At 47.8% G+C, this 19004-nt stretch overlaps 1 protein-coding gene across 10 annotated transcripts in view; it reads left to right on the forward strand.

Moving 5' to 3' along the window:
* The window catches only part of FAM168A (family with sequence similarity 168 member A), a 229254-nt gene that overhangs the window by 188689 nt on the left and 21561 nt on the right, over positions 1-19004 (forward strand). For all 10 annotated transcript variants that reach the window (XM_075109330.1, XM_075109830.1, XM_075109658.1 and 7 more), the window contains one exon: positions 9117-9197. In XM_075109330.1, the coding sequence (XP_074965431.1) occupies positions 9117-9197 (81 nt within the window). The remainder of the gene's footprint in view (positions 1-9116; positions 9198-19004) is intronic.

Raw genomic sequence — 19004 nt, forward strand, 5'->3', positions numbered from 1 at the left:
CATGGCCCAAGCCCTGATCTCTGTGGCTGTGTGAGGAGCAAGGTGGGCTGAAAAGACCTCTTTCTGGACGGAGAAAGCTTGTGCTGTGGGAGAGCAAGGTTTGTTTAAATCCCTGCTGCAAGTCATTTCGAAAATGCTGTAGCTTTTCATCTTGGGAGGCTTGGTTTCCAATGCAGAATTAGTTCCCAGATGCCCTTCTCAGCTATTTTCTCTGTGGCCCCCAACCATCACATAATTAGGCACATTCTTTCTGGTGTCATTGCTACCGGCAATCAACGTTCAAGAGCGTTGCTGCAAGTCTGGCTGGTGGAGGCTTTGGCAGAGCTATGCCAGGAAGCCTACGTGGTGTCTGCTCTCTCATTTCGCAGCTCTGGGGTAATTCCTCAAGTAGCAAATTTGCACATTCATGTCATAGAATGTGACTTTTTGCAAGAATAAATTGCCAGTCAGTCCAAAGGGAATGGATTTACAGCAGCATGAAGCTGAAGACATGAAGTTTCTCACGTTTCTGTCCTGAGAAGGTACTCATAAATACTATTTTTGAAGAGTGTCGGAGGTCTAGGCAATAAAGAATGAGAAATGGTGGATAGGCTTAAAATAGAACATGAAAGTACTTTGCAGGTGAAAATACTTTGGCTTCATATGGCTGACCTGAAGAGGTGATTGTAAAGACAAAATGTTCCTGGACCTGTTGGAGCTTCAAAGCTGTTGCTCAGCAGAAGCAAACTGGCACACAGTGTTTTAGGGGTTTAAAAGAGAGAATTAGTGAAATGGTCCCTTGAATTTATCTGCCTTGGAGTGATGAATAACACAATATGGACAGTTTTGTCCATGGAGTGTTGGTAGTTAATGAGCTCTTGAGACAGTGCAGCAAGTGTCTGAGCAACGGTGAGCTGGAGCCCTTGGTGGCAGAGGGTCAACAAGTTGAAGTGTGGTTTTATAGTACCTTGTCCTGCACTCAGATAAGGGACTTTATTATCTGCCCCTGTAAAAATCCTTGTGATACGGCCGCTATTAGGAATGTATCACCACTTGAGACTTGCTAGGAAAAAGAATGAAGGAGAATATTTTGTCTTGTTAATGAATTGAGGCTGCTCGTAGCAATTTAAGCTCTAATCAGATAATGGCCGACAGAAGCTAGTCTTGAAAAATTAAGTGGCACATTTTGGACATCTGTGTTGTAAGTGACAATTCGTTCACCCAATCACTGGTAGAAGGCTGAAACGTGGACCAAATCACCTGGGCTCTCTAGTTGAAGAGAAACAAATTCTTTTTCAAGAGTTTCAAGAGTACCTCAATCCTGTAGAGACCTTATACGTGTGGGTTTTCAGTGCTGCATTGGCTGGTACGGTATTTAGATGGTCCTGACAATTCTGCTTGTGATCTGAAGCTGGAAGCTCACTCATATGTGGCATGAAATTGCGGGTGGACAGATTATGGTAGATGCCAACCCCTGGGCGAACGTGTTGAGTTTGGGCTGCTCAGAAACCAGCGAGCTCCTTTTGAGATTGACTTTGGTATGTGATAACCGGTTCAGCGTAACAGGTTCAGGTCAGATCACTGTATTGATTCTTCTCCTGAGTATTCTCAAGTGCTCTGTCTGCTCTGTTTTTTATTGCCTGTGTGCCCCGGGGGTATGGACAATGAGGCTGTGTCTCCATTTCAGGAGGGGAGGGGAGCAGTGAATGACAGAGCCCTGGGGAAGGTCCCCTGAAGTCCACAGTGGTTCCTGAGCCACCCCACTGTCTCTTCCATATAGCTTTTGTGATGTTTGTACGCAGAGGAGAGCACAAATCCAGAAAGAGGAAGACAAGAAGGCATGAATCTTATGATATATCGAGGTTTATAATGTGCCTTCAGAAGGCTGTGGTAGATGGGTGTAAGAACTATGCACAGTAGGTGACACAATTAGCAACATTAATGAAATCTGGGGGAAAACATGGTCTAATCCCTGACTCGTTCCACATGTTGGTGTCTCCGAAGCTCCAGGATTGGATCCTAAAGCTTACAGAGACCTGGCTAAGATGCTGGTTAACCTAAGGAGGTTCTTCACTGTCAAAGAGTATCATAATAATGCATCTGCAGTTTTGTCTTTTTGTAAGTTTGCTCCATTTTTTCAAATCTGGACTTGCATGATATGCTAGGGAGAAGGGATGTCATCCAGAGGTACCTGGACAGGGTGGAGGAGTGGGTACACGTGAACCTCATGAGGTCCAACAAGGCCAGGGGCAAGGTCCTGCATCGGGGTTGGGGCAGTCCCTGATATCAATGCAGACTGGGGGATAAAGGGTAAGGACTCGGGGGTGCTGGTGGATGATGGACTGGAAATGAGCCAGCAACGTGCGCTCGCAGCCCAGACCCCCACCTGTGCCCGGGGCTGCATCCCCAGCAGCGCGGGCAGCAGGGCGAGGGAGGGGGTGCTGCCCCCCTGCCCCGCTCTGGGAGACCCCCCTGCAGCGCCGCCTCCAGCTCGGGGCTCCTCAGCACGGGACAGACACGGGGCTGTTGGAGCGGGGCCAGAGGGGGCACAGAAATGCTCCGAGGGCTGGAGCCCCTCTGCTGCGAGGCCGGGCTGGGAGAGCTGGGGTTGTTCAGCCTGGGGAAGAGAAGGCTGCGGGGAGACCTTATTGCGGCCTCCCAGGGCTTAAAGGGGGGCTGTGGGAAGGGTGGGGGCGACCTCTTTAGCAAGGCCTGCTGTGACAGGCCAAGGGGGGATGGTTTGAAACTAAAGGAGGGGAGATTTAGGCTGGATCTAAGGGAGAAATGTTTTACGCTGAGGGTGGTGAGACACTGCAAGAGGTTGCCCAGAGAGGTTGTGGATGTTCCATCATTGGAGGTGTTCAAGGTGAGGCTGGCTGGGGCTGTGAGCGACCTGATCGAGTTGAAGATGTCATTGCCCATGGCAAGGGGGTGTGACTAGATAATCTTCAAAGGTCCCCCTTCCAACCCAAATCATTCTGTGATTCCATGACTCTGTGGATGGAGGTTGCTCATTTACGGCGAGTATGATCACTTGAGCAGTATACGCTGAAGCCTTCTTGAGAAGAAGCAGAAAAGTGGGGAGACCTTTGAATTGGGTGCTCCCCTCTAAAACTTGCTGTGGGTGTCTTCTGTAGTGCCCAGATAGTTGAGGTAGGGCTTGGGGTGGGAGCGAGTTCAGCTGAACACCAGCTGAGCTTTCGTTAGCAATTTCATGGGTGGCAGCAAAAAAACAAGCCAAGCCCCTGGCACCTTTGCCGTGGGGTTTTAATGCCACTTTGTCCCTCGTGCCTGGTCCTCTGGAGCCTGGCGCTGCCGACCTACAGGGTGTCACAAGGCTTTTTCTGGTGGCTAATGGGAAGGATGAGCCGGAGGTGGTTTGCACCTGGGGCTGGGTATGAGCGCCCTTAATTTCAAATGCTGAAGTGAATGAAAGAGACTACCAAATCTAATCCTTGAATGAGCCCAAATAAACCCTTCCCCTCGCTGCCCATTTGAATGTTTAATCCTCCCCACCCTACGGGGAGCCTTTCCTCCGAGCACAGCCCTTTGCCTGCTGACACCTCTGGATTTTTTTCTCCTGCCCCCTCATTTCTGCTCAGTAATTCAGCATTTTTTGCTGTACTGACATACAGAACAACCACAGTGGCCGCGTAGGAGCTCGGTACCTTGGGACCAGGAATAACCTATCCCAGAAGGCTACCAGGATGGAAAGAGCTGTCTTAAATGCCCCATCCAAACATTTCTTGTCTCGTGCAGAAGAGGTCTACGGTGAGCTTGTATATACGATTACAGACGCATCTGACTTACATGTAGGCAGTAAAATATATATAGCTGGAAATACAAGCTAAAAGTGCTTTATTACAGGCGTTCTGAGTATAATCACGAAGGAGCCCGGGCTAACAAAGCTGGTGGTTAAACGCATTTGAAGGCCCTGTATGCCATGTTTTTTCATTTGTTTCATGAATCCTTTGCTAGTGCACCTTCTGAAAGTGTGCAGGTTAAAAAGAAGGGGCAGGTAGCTGGGACTCGTAGCCTAAAAGCCATTAATCAAAAGCAGTATTGCACCAAAGAGAACAGGGATGAGCAGAGCTGGAAATAATGGTATAGAAACATTTAGAAATACATGAAAAATTAAAGGCAGCTTTAAAATACCTACTTGATGCAGCCCCGTGTGCTCTTCGCTTTGCACAGCCAGTTATTGCATCGTAATTTTTAAAGCAGTTCAGTTAGTGCTTCTTGGAGCTGGAGTGCTGTATATTTTCCTTGGGGAGAACATTAAATGCACACTGGCTTTCCTACTCCTATTGATTGTGGGGATGGTATTAAATTAAAATAAAGCAAGAAAACAACTTCTGATTTCTTCTGTGAGGGATCTAATAAATTTTGTTCAATATGTTTTCATCTCATTTTCTTTCCTTCTGCATCATTGCTGTAATAAGGCCCCAAACCCCAGCAGAGACAGGGTCCCATCATTGCAGATCTGTACAAGTAGAAAGTAAAGGATGTTTTCTTTCAGACCCTGACATTTTCATGTCTCCAGCAGGAAGCCCATGAAGATTAACAGCACTCAACATAAAACAAGTGGGTTTGGCCCACTTGCTGTTGATTTTTGATGCAAGGTGAAGAGGCAAGACAGATGTGGCAGGAAGGGAGGAGGGTCAGCAGGAGGAGCAGGGATTTGGAGGCGGGTCTCTTAGGGTATCCAGCAGGAAAATCAGAGCAGGTTACTAGATGCCTTGGTGCTGCCACCTCTCCTGAGCTCATCCCTGGTCATTGGATCTGGGCTTTGTCTTATACCCCAGGGGACCACCATGGGGACTGCAGCTTTTGCTTTCCTGAGGGAAGCTTGTTTGTGGTCATTTGGGGGGTGAAGAAGAGCCAACAAACGTAAATCCTAATGGCTCAAAAACCAATAAGGTATAAAAGTATCTCATATATTTTTAAACCCACTGGGTTTTGAGCACTGGGAATTTTCAAGCACGTTTCCCCTGGCACAAATTGCCCCAGATTCTGCTACTTTCTTATCTTTCAGTATGTCCAAAAAAGGAGCAAGCCACATTAATTTTCCTGCACCTTTCCCGTCTCTGTTTCCCCTTAAAATAGAAAGGACAAGTTTTCTTGCTGGAGGGCAGCACTTATCAAAGTTTATGAGATCAGAGTGGGAGATAGAGTAGAGCAGGGCTGGCTGCATCTTTTCGCATCCGAAGCTATTAAAGCTTCCTTGATAGAAACAGTATTTATCGGAAATGAAATTATTCTGAAAATGGCCATAACTTTCTTTCAGAACAACAAAAGATGCCACAGTAAGCAAGATGCAGTCGTACCACGCAGAAGTTAAACCCCAAAAATACAGTTGTCTCCATCTGCCTGAAATAACTGTGAAGTCTTTCAATAATTGGCTGGATGGAAACACTTACCCAAAGCCACAGTTTTCCTGTGGTCTGAAAGTGGTGTGATTTGTTTCAGGCTTGTTTTTTATGTATAAACCTAGTGGTGAAAATTTTGGTCTGAGTAAAAGAGAAGGGTTTTTTGCTGAATTTGATAATGTGCACGTGCTGATGATATCTCGGAGGACACAGATGAACCATTTGCTGTGTGTAGCCACACAGGACTATTTTTCTCATGGTTGTTGACTTAGGGACTATTAGTTAAGGATTATTATTAAGCATTACTGCAGCAGTTCATGGGATTCACAGAATTCAGGACTTATTTGGTGGGATTAACCAGCAGCAAAGACCAGAAGAACCTCTTGGTGGCCCAAGAGGCTGTCATCTAGATCCCATCCCTAGCTGTGATGAGCAAGGGTCTTCTCAACACCATGGCGTGGACGCACAGCCATTGGCTATGAAACTGTGTGCTGAGGGGGTAAAACCCCATGTAGAAACACGGTTGAGAGAATTATAGGGTAGATATGCTTGGTGTGGTCAAGAAGTGAGCCGGAGGTGGTTTAAAACCCCAAGCCAGATGGGTCAGGAGAAAAAGTGGGGTCATTGAGCTTGACCCTGCAGCAATGAATGTACTGGAAAAGAAATAGTTATCTTCTAATGAAGCGGAGAGTAGACGGGGATATTTCTGATTTAAAATCGTCATCATTAATGTTCTGCTTGCAATCACTGGATCTGCAAATAACTTTATCAGGAGCTTCCTGATTACTAAAAGGCTGTATATATTCCCGAGTATGATGACAACATAGTTTTATGTAGCCTGAAAAAAAAAAACTCTGTTAAACTGCTGCTTATCCAACATTAACTATAGCAATTTTTAATTAACCTGATTTAGAAGCCAAATATATCACTGATGAAAATGAGAGGGTAGAACATACAGTCATTTATTCCAGTACAGTGGTCATGATTGTTGAATTAGATTTATTCAAATGAACCTCAAAATTTTGCCGCAGTAGTCAGCTGTGTGCCGGGTGCCAGGTTTTAGAAATCGGCATGTTGTCGAAGGGCAGTGAGCTTTGGGGTATGGGGGGGAGAGATTGCAATGTGTTTGCCTTGCTGTTCAGAAAGAGGGAGGAAAGACCAACACTCACTTTTATTTAATAAAGCAAAAAAAAAAAAAAGGGTGTGAATCAACTGCTAATTACCTCTTTCCAGCCTTTGCTGGCAACCAGCAGACAGTGTCAGTGGAGCTTGGCATGGAAACACTCTCCAAGGGTCATTTTGTCTGCCGTTGGGTTGGCTCTGCTCTGGGACGATGGCCAACGAGATGCACAGATAAACCAAGGCAGCGGCCATGGTGGTGAAGCATATCAAAGCCAAACTTTCTGCCAGCAAAGGAAGATTAACGTCCCGTTCAGTCTGTTGGAGGGATTTACACAGGAGCACCTAAGAAAGGATGGAGTTATTTGAGTGTTACCATTTTCAGTGGGGAAGACTTCCAAGAAATGGAGGTAGGGCAGTAAACAAAAGCAAAATGGAGCAGACCGAGGTGTGGAGGTTGTCGTCTGTGGTCTTCATGGAGGACAAGAACTTCTAATGAAGTGAGAGGGAAGCCAGGGAATATCATGGAACAGATCCCCCTAGGAGCTATGCTAAGGCACACAGAGGACAGGGAGGTGATCCGAGGCAGCCAGCACGGCTTCACCAAGGGCAAGTCCTGCCTGACCAACCCAGTGGCCCTCTATGATGGAGTGACTGCATCAGTGGGCAAGGGAGGAGCTGCAGATGGACTTTTTTGACATGGTTCCCCACAGCAACTTTCTCTCTAAACTGGAGAGATGTGGATTTGATGGGTGGACTGTTGGGAGGGTAAGGAACTGGCTGGATGGTCGCATCCAGAGGGTAGTGGCCAATAGTTCGATGTCCACATGGAGACCGGTGATGAGTGGTGTCCCTCAGGGGTCTGTACTGGGACCAATACGATTTAATATCTTCATCAATGACACAGAGAGTGGGATTGAGTGTGCCCTCAGCAGGTCTGCACATGACACCAAGCTGAGCGGTGCCGTTAACGTGCCAGAAGGACGAGGTGTCATCCAGAGAGACCTGGGCAGGCTGGAGAGGGGGGCCTGGGAGAGCCCCATGAGGTTCAGCAAGGCCAAGTGCAAGGTCCTGCCCCTGGGCCGGGGCCACCCCCGGTACCCACACAGGCTGGGGGATGGGGGATGGAGGGCAGCCCTGCCGAGAAGGGCTTGGGGGTGCTGGGGGTGAAAAGCTGGACATGAGCCGGCAACGTGCGCTTGCAGCCCAGACCCCCACCCGTGCCCGGGGCTGCATCCCCAGCAGCGCGGGCAGCAGGGCGAGGGAGGGGGTGCTGCCCCCCTGCCCCGCTCTGGGAGACCCCCCTGCAGCGCCGCCTCCAGCTCGGGGCTCCTCAGCACGGGACAGACATGGGGCTGTTGGAGCGGGGCCAGAGGGGGCACAGAAATGCTCCGAGGGCTGGAGCCCCTCTGCTGCGAGGCTGGGCTGGGAGAGCTGGGGCTGTTCAGCCCGGGGAAGAGAAGGCTGCGGGGAGACCTTATTGCGGCCTCCCAGGGCTTAAACGGGGCTGTGGGAAGGGTGGGGGCAACCTCTTTAGCAAGGCCTGTTGTGACAGGCCAAGGGGGGATGGTTTGAAACTAAAGGAGGGGAGATTCAGACTGGATCTAAGGGAGAAATGTTTTACGCTGAGGGTGGTGAGACCCTGGCCCAGGTTGCCCCGAGAGGTGGTCGATGCCCCATCCCTGGGCACATCCCAGGTGAGCCTGGACGGGGCTCTGAGTGACCTGATCAAGTTGGGGATGTCCCTGCCCACGGCAGGGGGTTGGACTGGGTGAGCTCTGAAGGTCCCTTCCCACCCAAACCCTTCTGTGATTCTGTGATTCTAAGAGATTGGTGCAAGACAACTGCACTGTGTGTAGGTGCACGTCGGGACTTGGGTCTACAGTGTATGGTTATTTCTAAGCCTCCACATACCTGACTGCTTAGACGATTTCCTCTGAACTCCCTATGACCGATCTGAGTGAAGATGATGAAAACTGAAGATGCTGTGCAACTTTTTCTAAAGCGCCCATTAAAACCTCATGCAGCTTGGAAAGGTACGAGCTGCTGTGCGTGTTTCTTCCAGGTGGCCTGGCAGGTAATCGGGTCCCTCGCAGCGATGGCAGTTGTGCAGCCATGAGTGAATATAAGGGCTGGCATGCTTTCATGCAACATCTCTACCTTCCCTTTCACAAGAAACTCTGGTTAATGGAAGTGCTGAGCACCGAGAACTCAGGCTGGCTGCTGAGCTCTGCTGTTAGGATTCAAAGTGCTACGACAATTAAGCTATGAAGGCTGCATGCAGGCAAGGAAAACCTTTCAAATATAGCTGTGCTGGTGGTTTTTCATAGCTGAATTCTGCATTCAGTGTGTGTATTTTCTCGGTAGTTTTCTTCAGAGCACATTGGAGATTCCAGTGTTCTTTATTCTAGTTATCATCCTCGTTTTCTAGAGGAATAAAGATGAAATATCGATGTCACGTGTAAGTCCGTAGAGCACATTCAAAGTCCTTCCTATACCCTGGCCAACCGAGAAGACATCTGTGCTTTACCTCTCAGCTGCGTCAATGGCCTCTTTGCTCACACAGGTTGTTTATTGCTTTCCAGGGATGCTCCTCTCTTCCCTCTCCCTGTTGACAAAACCATAATTGCTCTTTTTTTCTCATTGCAGGTTATCCGACGGGCTATCCCACCGCTGCCCCAGCCTACAACCCAAACATGTATCCAACCAGCAGCCCCGGCTACGCCCCAGGTAAAAATCTGTGTACGGAGATGAGATCAGGCATGTTGAAGCATGCAGGAGGATTTCCCTTCGGCTGCTCGGTGAACAAAACCCAGCAGTTTCTGTGCGTTTGTCAGCAAATGCATTCCAGGGAAGGGGCCCGTGTTAAGCTCTGCCATTAACTTCACGCCCTCCAGTGGGAATATTTGTCTGTGTTGCAAAGTACTTTTGAGGCATGAATTATATCTTAGTACTAATCCCAGGATTTTTACACTCCTCACCGCTTTGATACCTGTGCATTGATGGCTTTTAATATTTTCTGAATACCACATGCTATTTCCTGAGATTGCCTTCCTCTTCCCTCTGCCTGTCCTCACCTTCCTCTTCCCCCTGCCTGTCCTTCTCACCTTCCTCTTCCCTCTGCCTGTCCTCCTCCTTCCATCTCATAGATGCAGAAGTGTGAGCAACCACGTCCTGTTTAGTGTCTGAATCTCCCATGCCGTGTGTTTACTGTCCTCTGCTTTCCTGTGGCACTGATGGACTCTGGGTCTGTCCTAGTGTCTTCCGTCGAGCTCCTGCCCTTCGCACTACCCTGAAATGGCTCTCCCAAAGATGCAGCAAGCTCTTCCTGGCCAAACTCAGGAGCTCTTCTGCCTTAGCCTTAGTGTGCTGGTTATCTTTGACAGCACCAGCAGCACTCTTCTCCATAAAATCTTGTTTTCCCTTGGCTTTCCCAGTTTGGCCAGTTGTTTTCTACCTCTGCTGCAGCTTGTCCATTGGGACATATTTGTCATCTGCCTCTTCCAGCTTTCCGTGAAAGCTCAGCCAGGCTTTGTCCTTTATTCCCTTCTCTACTACTCCCCGTCTATCTCTGGGAAAGTTACTTGGAGGTACAAGGACAAAATTTTTCAGGGAGGTCTTCATTTTTCACACCAGCCCCATGCTATTCCTCTGTAGTTCCTCCGAACCATCCTACCAGCCAGGCTGATGGGTAACACATTCATCCTCTGTAGCTCAGCCCCTACCCTGCAGCCCTGCTCTCTCTGCCGTCTCCAACCTTGACAAATCCTCCTCCATCCTTCTGGAGAGCTGGTAAAAATATATTTCCCAGTCCACTGCTTTAACTGTGTCATCCCCCTCTTTGCCTCCCTCTTGCTCATATCTAGCACAGGCTGCTTGTCTTTATTTACAGGAACGACGCCCACTCCATTCAGTCTGGGTGTCCAGAGCCTTACTGCTCTTTCAGCTCAGCCAGTGATGTCTGTCCTCTTCACCTCTTACCTTTCCAAACACGCATCTGCTTTGTTCCTTCTGCTTCTCTCAGTGGAAGGAGGATTCCCCTTATCACCCACAAAGCCATTTCTTGTTTGAATTCCTCCCTTAGCCATGATTTTTTCTGACAAAACCCCAGGACTAGACTGCCAAGCTCCTTCCCTTCCCTGCTGTTGCACACCATCTCTCTGTGCCTCCGTTCTGCCTGTTTTCCACTGTTGTTTCTTGGCCAAACATGTACCCAGCCCATGGCTTTGGTTATGCTGCTCCGTGGATGCAGAGAAAGGCCTGAATGGAGGAGGACACACGCATATCCAGGACCTTCTTGCCTGGCCATAAAGAGCTGGACAGGAGAAAGCCATCAAAGCGTGTTGGTGGCATAAATACAAACCCAGTCATCCCCTGTCCATCACTTTGATGTTGAACACCTCATCTATATGAGGTGGGGAGGCGGGAGATTTGCTTGTAGCCAAGGGCTGCCGGTGGTAGGAGATTCACATAGAATAGGAGAGAATGTAAATTAATCATGGGAGCTGCTGTCAAATAACTTCCAACAAGGACACTTCTTATCCCAGAAGAAGTGGACCTTCCACTGTTTTTAAGTCAGAGAAGTTACTCTGAAGCAGGAGTCATGGAGTAATTCCCACCTGTCCACAAGGAGTTGCCTTCACCACAGCACAGACTAATGAGGTTCTGGGCTTAATGAGGAGTATTTGAGTTGCTCTGCTAAATCAATCATTTGCTTTTTTATGCTTCAAAGCCAAGATTTGGAAACTTTTATATAAGTCTTTTTAGCGTTGAAGACTTCTTTTAGGTCCCCAATCAGGAAATAATTTAACTGAAGTCAAACCTACATTTAAGTACTTCACCAAAACCAGTCCTTTGGAAGGGCCAAGCGACCTTGAGGTTTTAAAACGCGGTTAAATTCTCTGCTTTCAGCCAAATATCCTGGTGGATGGGGGCCTCTTGGCATGACAAAGGGTGGTAGAAACCCAAGGGCTAAGTAGCAGTTTCAAAATATAACTCTTATCCATAGTCAATTAAGTGAAAGGTAGTATAAGAAAAGGAAATCTTCTGTTTAATAGCAATCTTGAGATCTTGTTGCTCAGAGAGGTTGTGGATGCCCAATCATTGGATGTGTTCAAGATCAGGCTGGATGGAGCTTTGAGCAACCTGATCTAGTGCAGGATGTCCCTGCTCACTGCAGCGGGGTTGGACTAGATCATAGAATCACAGGATGCCCTGAGCTGGGAGGGACCCACAAGGACCATCGAGCCCAACTCCTGTCCCTGCACAGGACACCCCAAATTCACACCGTGTCTCTGAGGGCCATGGCCAAGCGCTTCTGGAATATCGCCAGGCTGGTGCCGTGATGCCTCCCTGGGGAGCCTGTTCCAGGGCTCCACCACCCTCGGGGGGAAGAACCTTCTCCTAATGCCCAGCCTAACCCTCCCCTGGCACATCTCCCTGCCGTTCCCTCGGGGCCTGGCGTTGGGCACCAGAGAGCAGAGACCAGCCCTGCCCCTCCTCCTGCCCTCGGGAGGGAGCTGCAGAGCGCCATGGGGCTGCCCTCGGCCTCCTCTGCTCCGGCTGAACAAACCCAGGGACTCCAGCCGCTCCTCGTACGGTTTCCCCTCTAAACCCTTCCCCAGCTCCGTGGCCTCCTCGGGACACTCTCCAGTAGCTTTATACCCTCCGTGTCCTGCGGCACCCAACGCTGCCCACAGCACTCGGGGTGAGGCCGCCCCAGCGCGGGGCAGAGCGGGACAATCCCCCCCCTCGCCCGGCTGCGATGCAGGGCTCGATGCCCCCCAGGGCACGGCTGGCCCTCTGGGCTGCCAGGGCACGCTGGTGGCTCGTGTTCAACTCGCCATCGGCCAGGTCCCTTCCAACCCAAACTGTTCTATGATCAGAACATTATTTATTAGCTGTGGGTTATTCAGGCTGTAGTGCGTTATCAGAGCGTTTTCTTTAAGGGATATCGTCACACAGGTCAAATGCAAGAATTGACAGTGTCTGAACTGTGATTGGAAAAGCATTTCTGAAATCAGGCCTGTGCCTTTTTTAATGGTTTTTGTGAAAAAGGCCTGAAAAAAATCTCTTTCTCACCTATTTCCAAGCACACATTGGAGATGAAAAATAATATCTCGCCCTTCGTTTTGGCTTCATGGCTTTTCAGTTGGCCGAGATGTTTATTCTGAAGGCTTCGCCTCAAAAGAGCTGCGGGATTTTAAACCTTCTGAATAAAGCTGTCTTTTCAGCTAAGTGTTCAGTCGTCACCAGAGTGAAATAGATGATTGCGTAACGAACACAAAGCCGGACTTTGTGGCAGTCTTGCTAAACCCTTTCTCCTCTGAACTGCCAAGTTTTCAGTCTCCGGGTTGTCGTAAAATCAGTGGATCCCCAGGCTCCAGAGCTTTCCAAGGCTGATGAAGCAGGAATGAGGGTTTCATTGCCAAACCTTTTGATGCTGTCTTCTCCACATCACGGTTTTAATTCACTGGTATTTTGCAAGGTTATTAAATAAAGCCGTTTACTGCGGATGACTCTGTAAGGGCTCTGTTGTGTTTCGTTTGGTTTTGTGTGTTTCTGGTAGGGTCTTTAGCTGCATTTTTTCCCCCACAAAAAAATCTTAATGTGTAAGATGAAACAAGTTTTGTTCCCCTAGATGTGTGTGGCCACCCTCAAATTTCCCTGGAGGATATAGCACTGAAAGAGTAAAATGAGAAGAGTTCCACGGCATAAAAAAGCCCCACAAATTTATTAGTGGCTTGTCCTGCCAGAGGCTGGCGATGTCCTCCCTGCTCAGCCAGGGATGTAAATACAGCAGCATTCCTGCATACTGGCCTGGACATTATAAAATGTCTCTTGTCCCCAGGCGCTGCCTGTGCCTCGCGCAGGCAGGAGCTCCACCGCTGAGCGGGGAGATGGCCAAGGGGACACCCAAGTGAGAGGGGACACCAAATCGCTGCAGGACAAGGAATTTTTTTGGGGGTCTGTGTTGCTTCTTGTACATCTCGGACACCATCCTTGGGAGGCTGGAGTTCCTATTAGCAAACAAGTTGAAACAACCCCCAGAAATGCTCTGTTGCTATTCAAACAAAATACTTTCCTGTGCAAAATCTTGATGAAATCTACACGTTCCCCTGGAAAGATTTGATTTCAGCTCAGTTTAATTTTCCAAATTAAAGAAAGAAAAAGAAAGAAAGAAAGAAAGAAAGAAAGAAAGAAAGAAAGAAAGAAAGAAAGAAAGAAAGAAAGAAAGAAAGAAAGAAAGAAAGAAAGAAAGAAAGAAAGAAAGAAAGAAAGAAAGAAAGAAAGAAAGAAAGAAAGAAAGAAAGAAAGAAAGAAAGAAAGAAAGAAAGAAAAAAAGAAAAAAAGAAAAAAAGAAAAAAAGACCAGGGGATTTTCAAGTATTTTAAGCAGCTGCAGCACACATTTAGGGAAGATTAGGTTTCCTTTAGCTGTATAGACCTTAGGTCTCTAACCTTTCCAGCCGAGGCCCCTCTGTGTTCAGTGGAGAGAGATACCTCCCAAGAGAGATTTTTAGCCCATCCTTAGGGACAGACTCCCCATGGGTGTCTGTCTGTCCTACCAGGAGACCTTCAGGTGAATCCTGCCTGGGATGTCCTTTGTGTTCATGAGGAACTGGAACCCAAGAGTAGATGCTCTCTCAAGTAACTCTGATACATGGTCAAGATACCCTTAGAGAAGGAGACCTCTAGGATGATGGTTTACGGATTGCTTTCTTGGCATAGGTTAAATAGCAGGAATAGATTGAGAAATGGGACCCACCTGGCGTGTAAAAGTGTTGGTCCTGGTGTGGGCCTCCTTCTCTTGGGCAAAGAAGTTGCTTGCACCCACAACAAAGACAAGAAAGAAGCGGATGCCCCAACCCAGATGGCGAAGAAACAGTCAAGAAGACTAGGAGAGAACGAGGAAACACAAGGATAACCCTGGAAATCGGGGGTTGCGCAGGCCGGCAGCGAGCCCTTGGGTACCGCTTCTGGAGCCCCGTCGTTCCTGCAGCAGCATCTACAGCCTGTGTCCTCCACCCAGCAGAAGGGAGCCCCACGCTCAGCAAGGGCCAGGTTGTCCACCTGCCCTGGTTAGCATCTCCTCCCTGAAGACAGCCAGATCGGCCTTCAGAAGTTTCCTCGTGATGTTTGGGATGGAATGATCTGCCCCAAACCTTGTTAGTCAGCGGCTTTTATAGCGCAAATCCACAAAGACTTTGATTTTTCCCTACCTTTGTCCTGGCGGCTGTGGGTGTCCTCTCTTTCATTAAAGATGCTTAACCTCCCCGGTGCTTTGATTCTTGCTATATTTTATCGCTACAATACTTTGCAGCAAGCAGTTCTGCAGATTAATTAAGGCTGGAGTTACTGATTTTTTTTTTAGAGCAATGCAAATAATCTTCTGTTGCTTTAGATTTGCATGATGTGAAAGGGGAAACGAAAGCCTTGGTCAATCTTCTTTGTGCCAGCCAGCCTTTTGTTCACTCCCCCGACGCTCCCTTCTGAAGTACAATCCTAATCTTTACCGACTTGCTTTCTCTAAAAAAAAATTGTTTTGATCATTTTTGTCCCCACTTGCCGGATCTTTTTGTTACGCAGCTTAAGGCTCAAGCAAGAAAGCGTTCACAGCTGTCTTGACATTTAAATTCCATTTCTCTGTTTGTGATTCTTAAAAACGCTTTTAATAATTTCCTATTGTCCAGAAAGCTGACAGGTCATTTTGCATTGAGAACAAAAATCTTCCAATGCGTAACACAGCATAGCTAAGCACTGAATCAGCGAGGAAATGGTGAAGATTAAAACTGGTGCTCCTCAACCCAACTCCTCTTGTGCAGGAACCTCCATCCTCCTCATAAACCATCATGCAGCTCTTGAAATCAATGCAATTTAATATCGCGGCAGGGTTTTCCCCCGTTATTTGGAGATTTATCTCGTGGGAGGCATGGTTCAGAGCCCTCAGCTTGTTTGTGTGCGGCCGGGAGGAAAGATGCTTTCCTGGACTCTGCTATGCTCAGACCAGTGGCTCAGGAGCGGCGATGCACAAGTGCCAGTTAGTGGAGAAAGAAAAGCCTGTGTGATGTTGTGAGTGAGGACAGCATCTATCAGCATTATCTTTAAAGGCAGAGCAAAGGCTACAGAGGCAATCCTAGGTCGGACCTTTCTTAAACTTAGAGGCTTCTCAAGCTACTTGCAACTCCCTCCCAGTTTTTATTGAAATATGTTTTTTAAGATCCCGATTCTGCCACAGGCAAGTTGCCACATTAACAACTCCGGAAATCAGGCGCCGGCTCTACCACCGAGACCTCCCAGCATTGCACCCGCTGTCAGCGGTCACCTCTCTGTGGAAAACAGACTTTAAGGAGAAAAATCAAGAATTTTCAAGAGGCAACTAGTGCAAGATAAGCTCCATAAAATATTCCAGCAGTGGGTACATGCAACAGAGCGGGCAGTGTCCTCAACTGTGTTAAATGGAATTGAGTTAAAGTAATACTGTGGTTCAGTGGCTGAGTTAAAACCAGTCATCTGTATCGGTACGGAGAGCCTTTACTCAAATTGAATCAGCTGCTGTCATACAGGAGGCTGGAAATAACCCCGCCGCGGAGAAGAACATGCTGCTGGGGTTCATGCCATCCATCAAACACACCGGGAACCAGAGGGGATCAGCTTTATTTTTAAAATCTTTGATTCCGAAACAGCAGACTAATTCTAACTGTATTTTTAAGGCATTTTAGATGTTGAGCCTTTAGCTGCCTCGCTACAGAGAGAGATGCTCTCTGTTCCCAATGGAATTGCTGCTCTCAGAACCATCCCATCCACTGACAAGGTTCTTCTGTTTCAAACCTCCCTGGCTGGGAGGGGGGTGGTACCTGCTGGCAGAAATCCTTCAGGATCACTAAAAAAAGCAATCACAAACCGAAGTTTCATCTGCTTGGGCATCTGATTCTCCACATGTAGGTTAACCAGGCAAATGTGCCCCTTAATACTACTTGGAATAGAGGTTGAAAAGGGTGGGAAGAGCGTCCTTTGCTTGTGACTTCAGAATTTGTGGGATGTAGTTGAAAGCAAGCTCTCAGTCTTGAAGGAAACTGTTCTGTACAAGCTTGATCTTCCTCTCTGGTCCACCCTAAAGGTGCTCCTCAGATGAGCTCTCTCTGGTTAGGTATCTCTTGCCCCAAACCTCATGAGTTTTGCTTGGCTTCCATGCAAAATCTTAGCAAGAGATCAACCGCCGAGTGAAGATGAAGGCTGCCCTCTGCTCCTGCCCTTGGTGTGATTCACCCCAGGTTAATTTTCAAAGTCCAGTTTTCAAATACCTGCTGCTTAAGTGCCGTCCGCTTTCATCCTTGATGTCCTCCAAACACTCACACTACAGTCCCTGATGCCACGCTGGAAGTCAGCGGTGCTCGTGCTCTTCTGTTGACCTCGTGGTTCCCAAGACCCTGGGATCCACATGGAAAATTCAACGCTTTAGTGCCCCAAACTTTGTAATTGCCTCAATCAGAGAAGCGTAAGGAGGCACGGAGAGGAGCTTGGAGAAATCTAGAGTCCCCTTGGTCCATGCAAGTCCAGCAGTAGTGAGGGAAGAAAAATGGTAGCTGGAACCAGTCTTGATTCCTCCCTCTCTCAGTGTCAGGTATCTGGTGAATATTTGCTAATGTTTGAGCACCAAAAGGATGATAAATTCTTCACCAGTTTATTTCAAACCAACCTTCCTGAGGCATAGATAGCAGCCAGCCACTGCATTGCTTGCAGACCTTAGCCAAAGGAGCCCCACGTCAAGCAAGGGAATGAGTTTTATTTCCATCCCGGTTCGTTGAAACAACACAAGTTTCTGCCTTTTGTGGTTTTCCTGTTGTGTTTTTCCATATTTGTTAGAGAGAGGGACAGAAGGCAGGCTACAAGATCACTGCACAACACCGGCATTGCGAACTTGGATGGCTGCAATAAGCCTGGTTATTTAGGACAGCGTTATTAAAAAAAAATCCTTTTGAGTGTGTAAAAATGAGTGCCTATAATCACTCTACTGCAGAGACACAGGCTTGCCAATTTAAAAAAGAAAATAATGTATGTCTTCATTAAGCCTGGTGCATGTTCCCTCCCAGGCATTCTGTCTTCCTGAGATGGTTGTTTTGTTTTAGCTTCCTTCATTAAAACATGTCTTTTTATTTCCCTGAAAGTAGGGCACACACTTTTCGCATGGAGGCTGGCTTATGCTTTAACTGTGTTTATTAATAATGCAGGGGAGAATAATGCTTTGCATCCATTACTTCAGTGCCCTTACAGAGCAGAACAGATATTTCTAAAATCAGCCTCGGAAATTAGGGGTCTCTGTGGGGATGTTGTGGGACAGGACGGAGGCTCCGATCTCCCGTTCCTGCTTCTGGGTCCTCCCTGGAGGAAAAGTTGCTCTGCAGTGGGAAAGTGCAGGCATCGTCTTTCCCCACATAAGTGCTCTGACACATCCTCTATAGGCGCCCGGTGACTATTTAGGGATATCGCTGGGTCCCCTAAGGTGGGTATCTTGGGGTCTGGCGTGGTGAATATCCCATAGGGCCTTAGAAGGCTTTCTAAGAACAAACGCTCCCACTGTTTTGAGGCACTCAGGCACACAGTAATGGGACTGCCTGGGGAATTAAGCTTATTGCAAACTTTGTACGAGGCTCAAGGTCGCATCCATCACAAATAAGGTGGGCAGAGGGAAGCAAGAGACATATATACAGTATATACTGTATCATCTGCTTGATCCTTTCGTTGCGATTCTGTACTCCGCATAATTCACGGAATTTTCTTTAGGCACATCTGGTTTATATTTTCCTCTTTTTCACTTAAAATATGTCCTGAACATCACCACGTTGGCTAGAGGTCCTCGCAGGGAGACAGGCCGGTCCCAGCGCTGCAGAGACCCATGCTCAGTTTACATTGCTTGCCCGGCTCCCACCACTAGATTTGCCAGGGATACAACAGATAACAAGTAAAAGCTCTTTATTTTATAGTGAACAACATAGGTGAAAGGCTAAACCAAATCCCAAAGTCACTAGTAGGAGATAGACCTTAAATGATATTGGATAGTCATGGCTGGATTGTAACCTCTGTGATTTGTAGCTCTGCAAAGGACCAGGAGATATTAATGTTCCTAGAAGCCTCCTTGGTTCACCTTTTGTGTAGTTTTAAGTGATGGATTCTGTGAGGATCTTTAATTTAATGTACAGAACATGCATAGCTATGGCAAGCTCGCAGCCGGCTCGCACCCAAATTACCTAGCTTTTTTGGTAGGTCTAGTGTGGAGAGGAGAAACCGCAGAGGAAGGATTCATATAACATCTCAATAAATTGTCTCATCAGTCTTGGAGACTAAAACCTTTATGAAATCCAGAGGCAAAAATGAATTTTATTTTGGATAAAGCGTAAGTGAAAGAGTGTTTCTGTCTTGGCGCTGGGAGTTAGCTCGCCAGTGTGATGTTCTGGAGTGCAGTGTACCATGGAAAATAAAGCAAGGCAGTTTGGAAAACCTTAATAACTCGCAAACCCTGGGGAGGGGGCGCAGGCTT

This window comes from Phalacrocorax aristotelis, chromosome 1 (assembly GCF_949628215.1).
Source record: "Phalacrocorax aristotelis chromosome 1, bGulAri2.1, whole genome shotgun sequence".
Taxonomy (NCBI): Eukaryota; Metazoa; Chordata; class Aves; order Suliformes; family Phalacrocoracidae; genus Phalacrocorax; species Phalacrocorax aristotelis.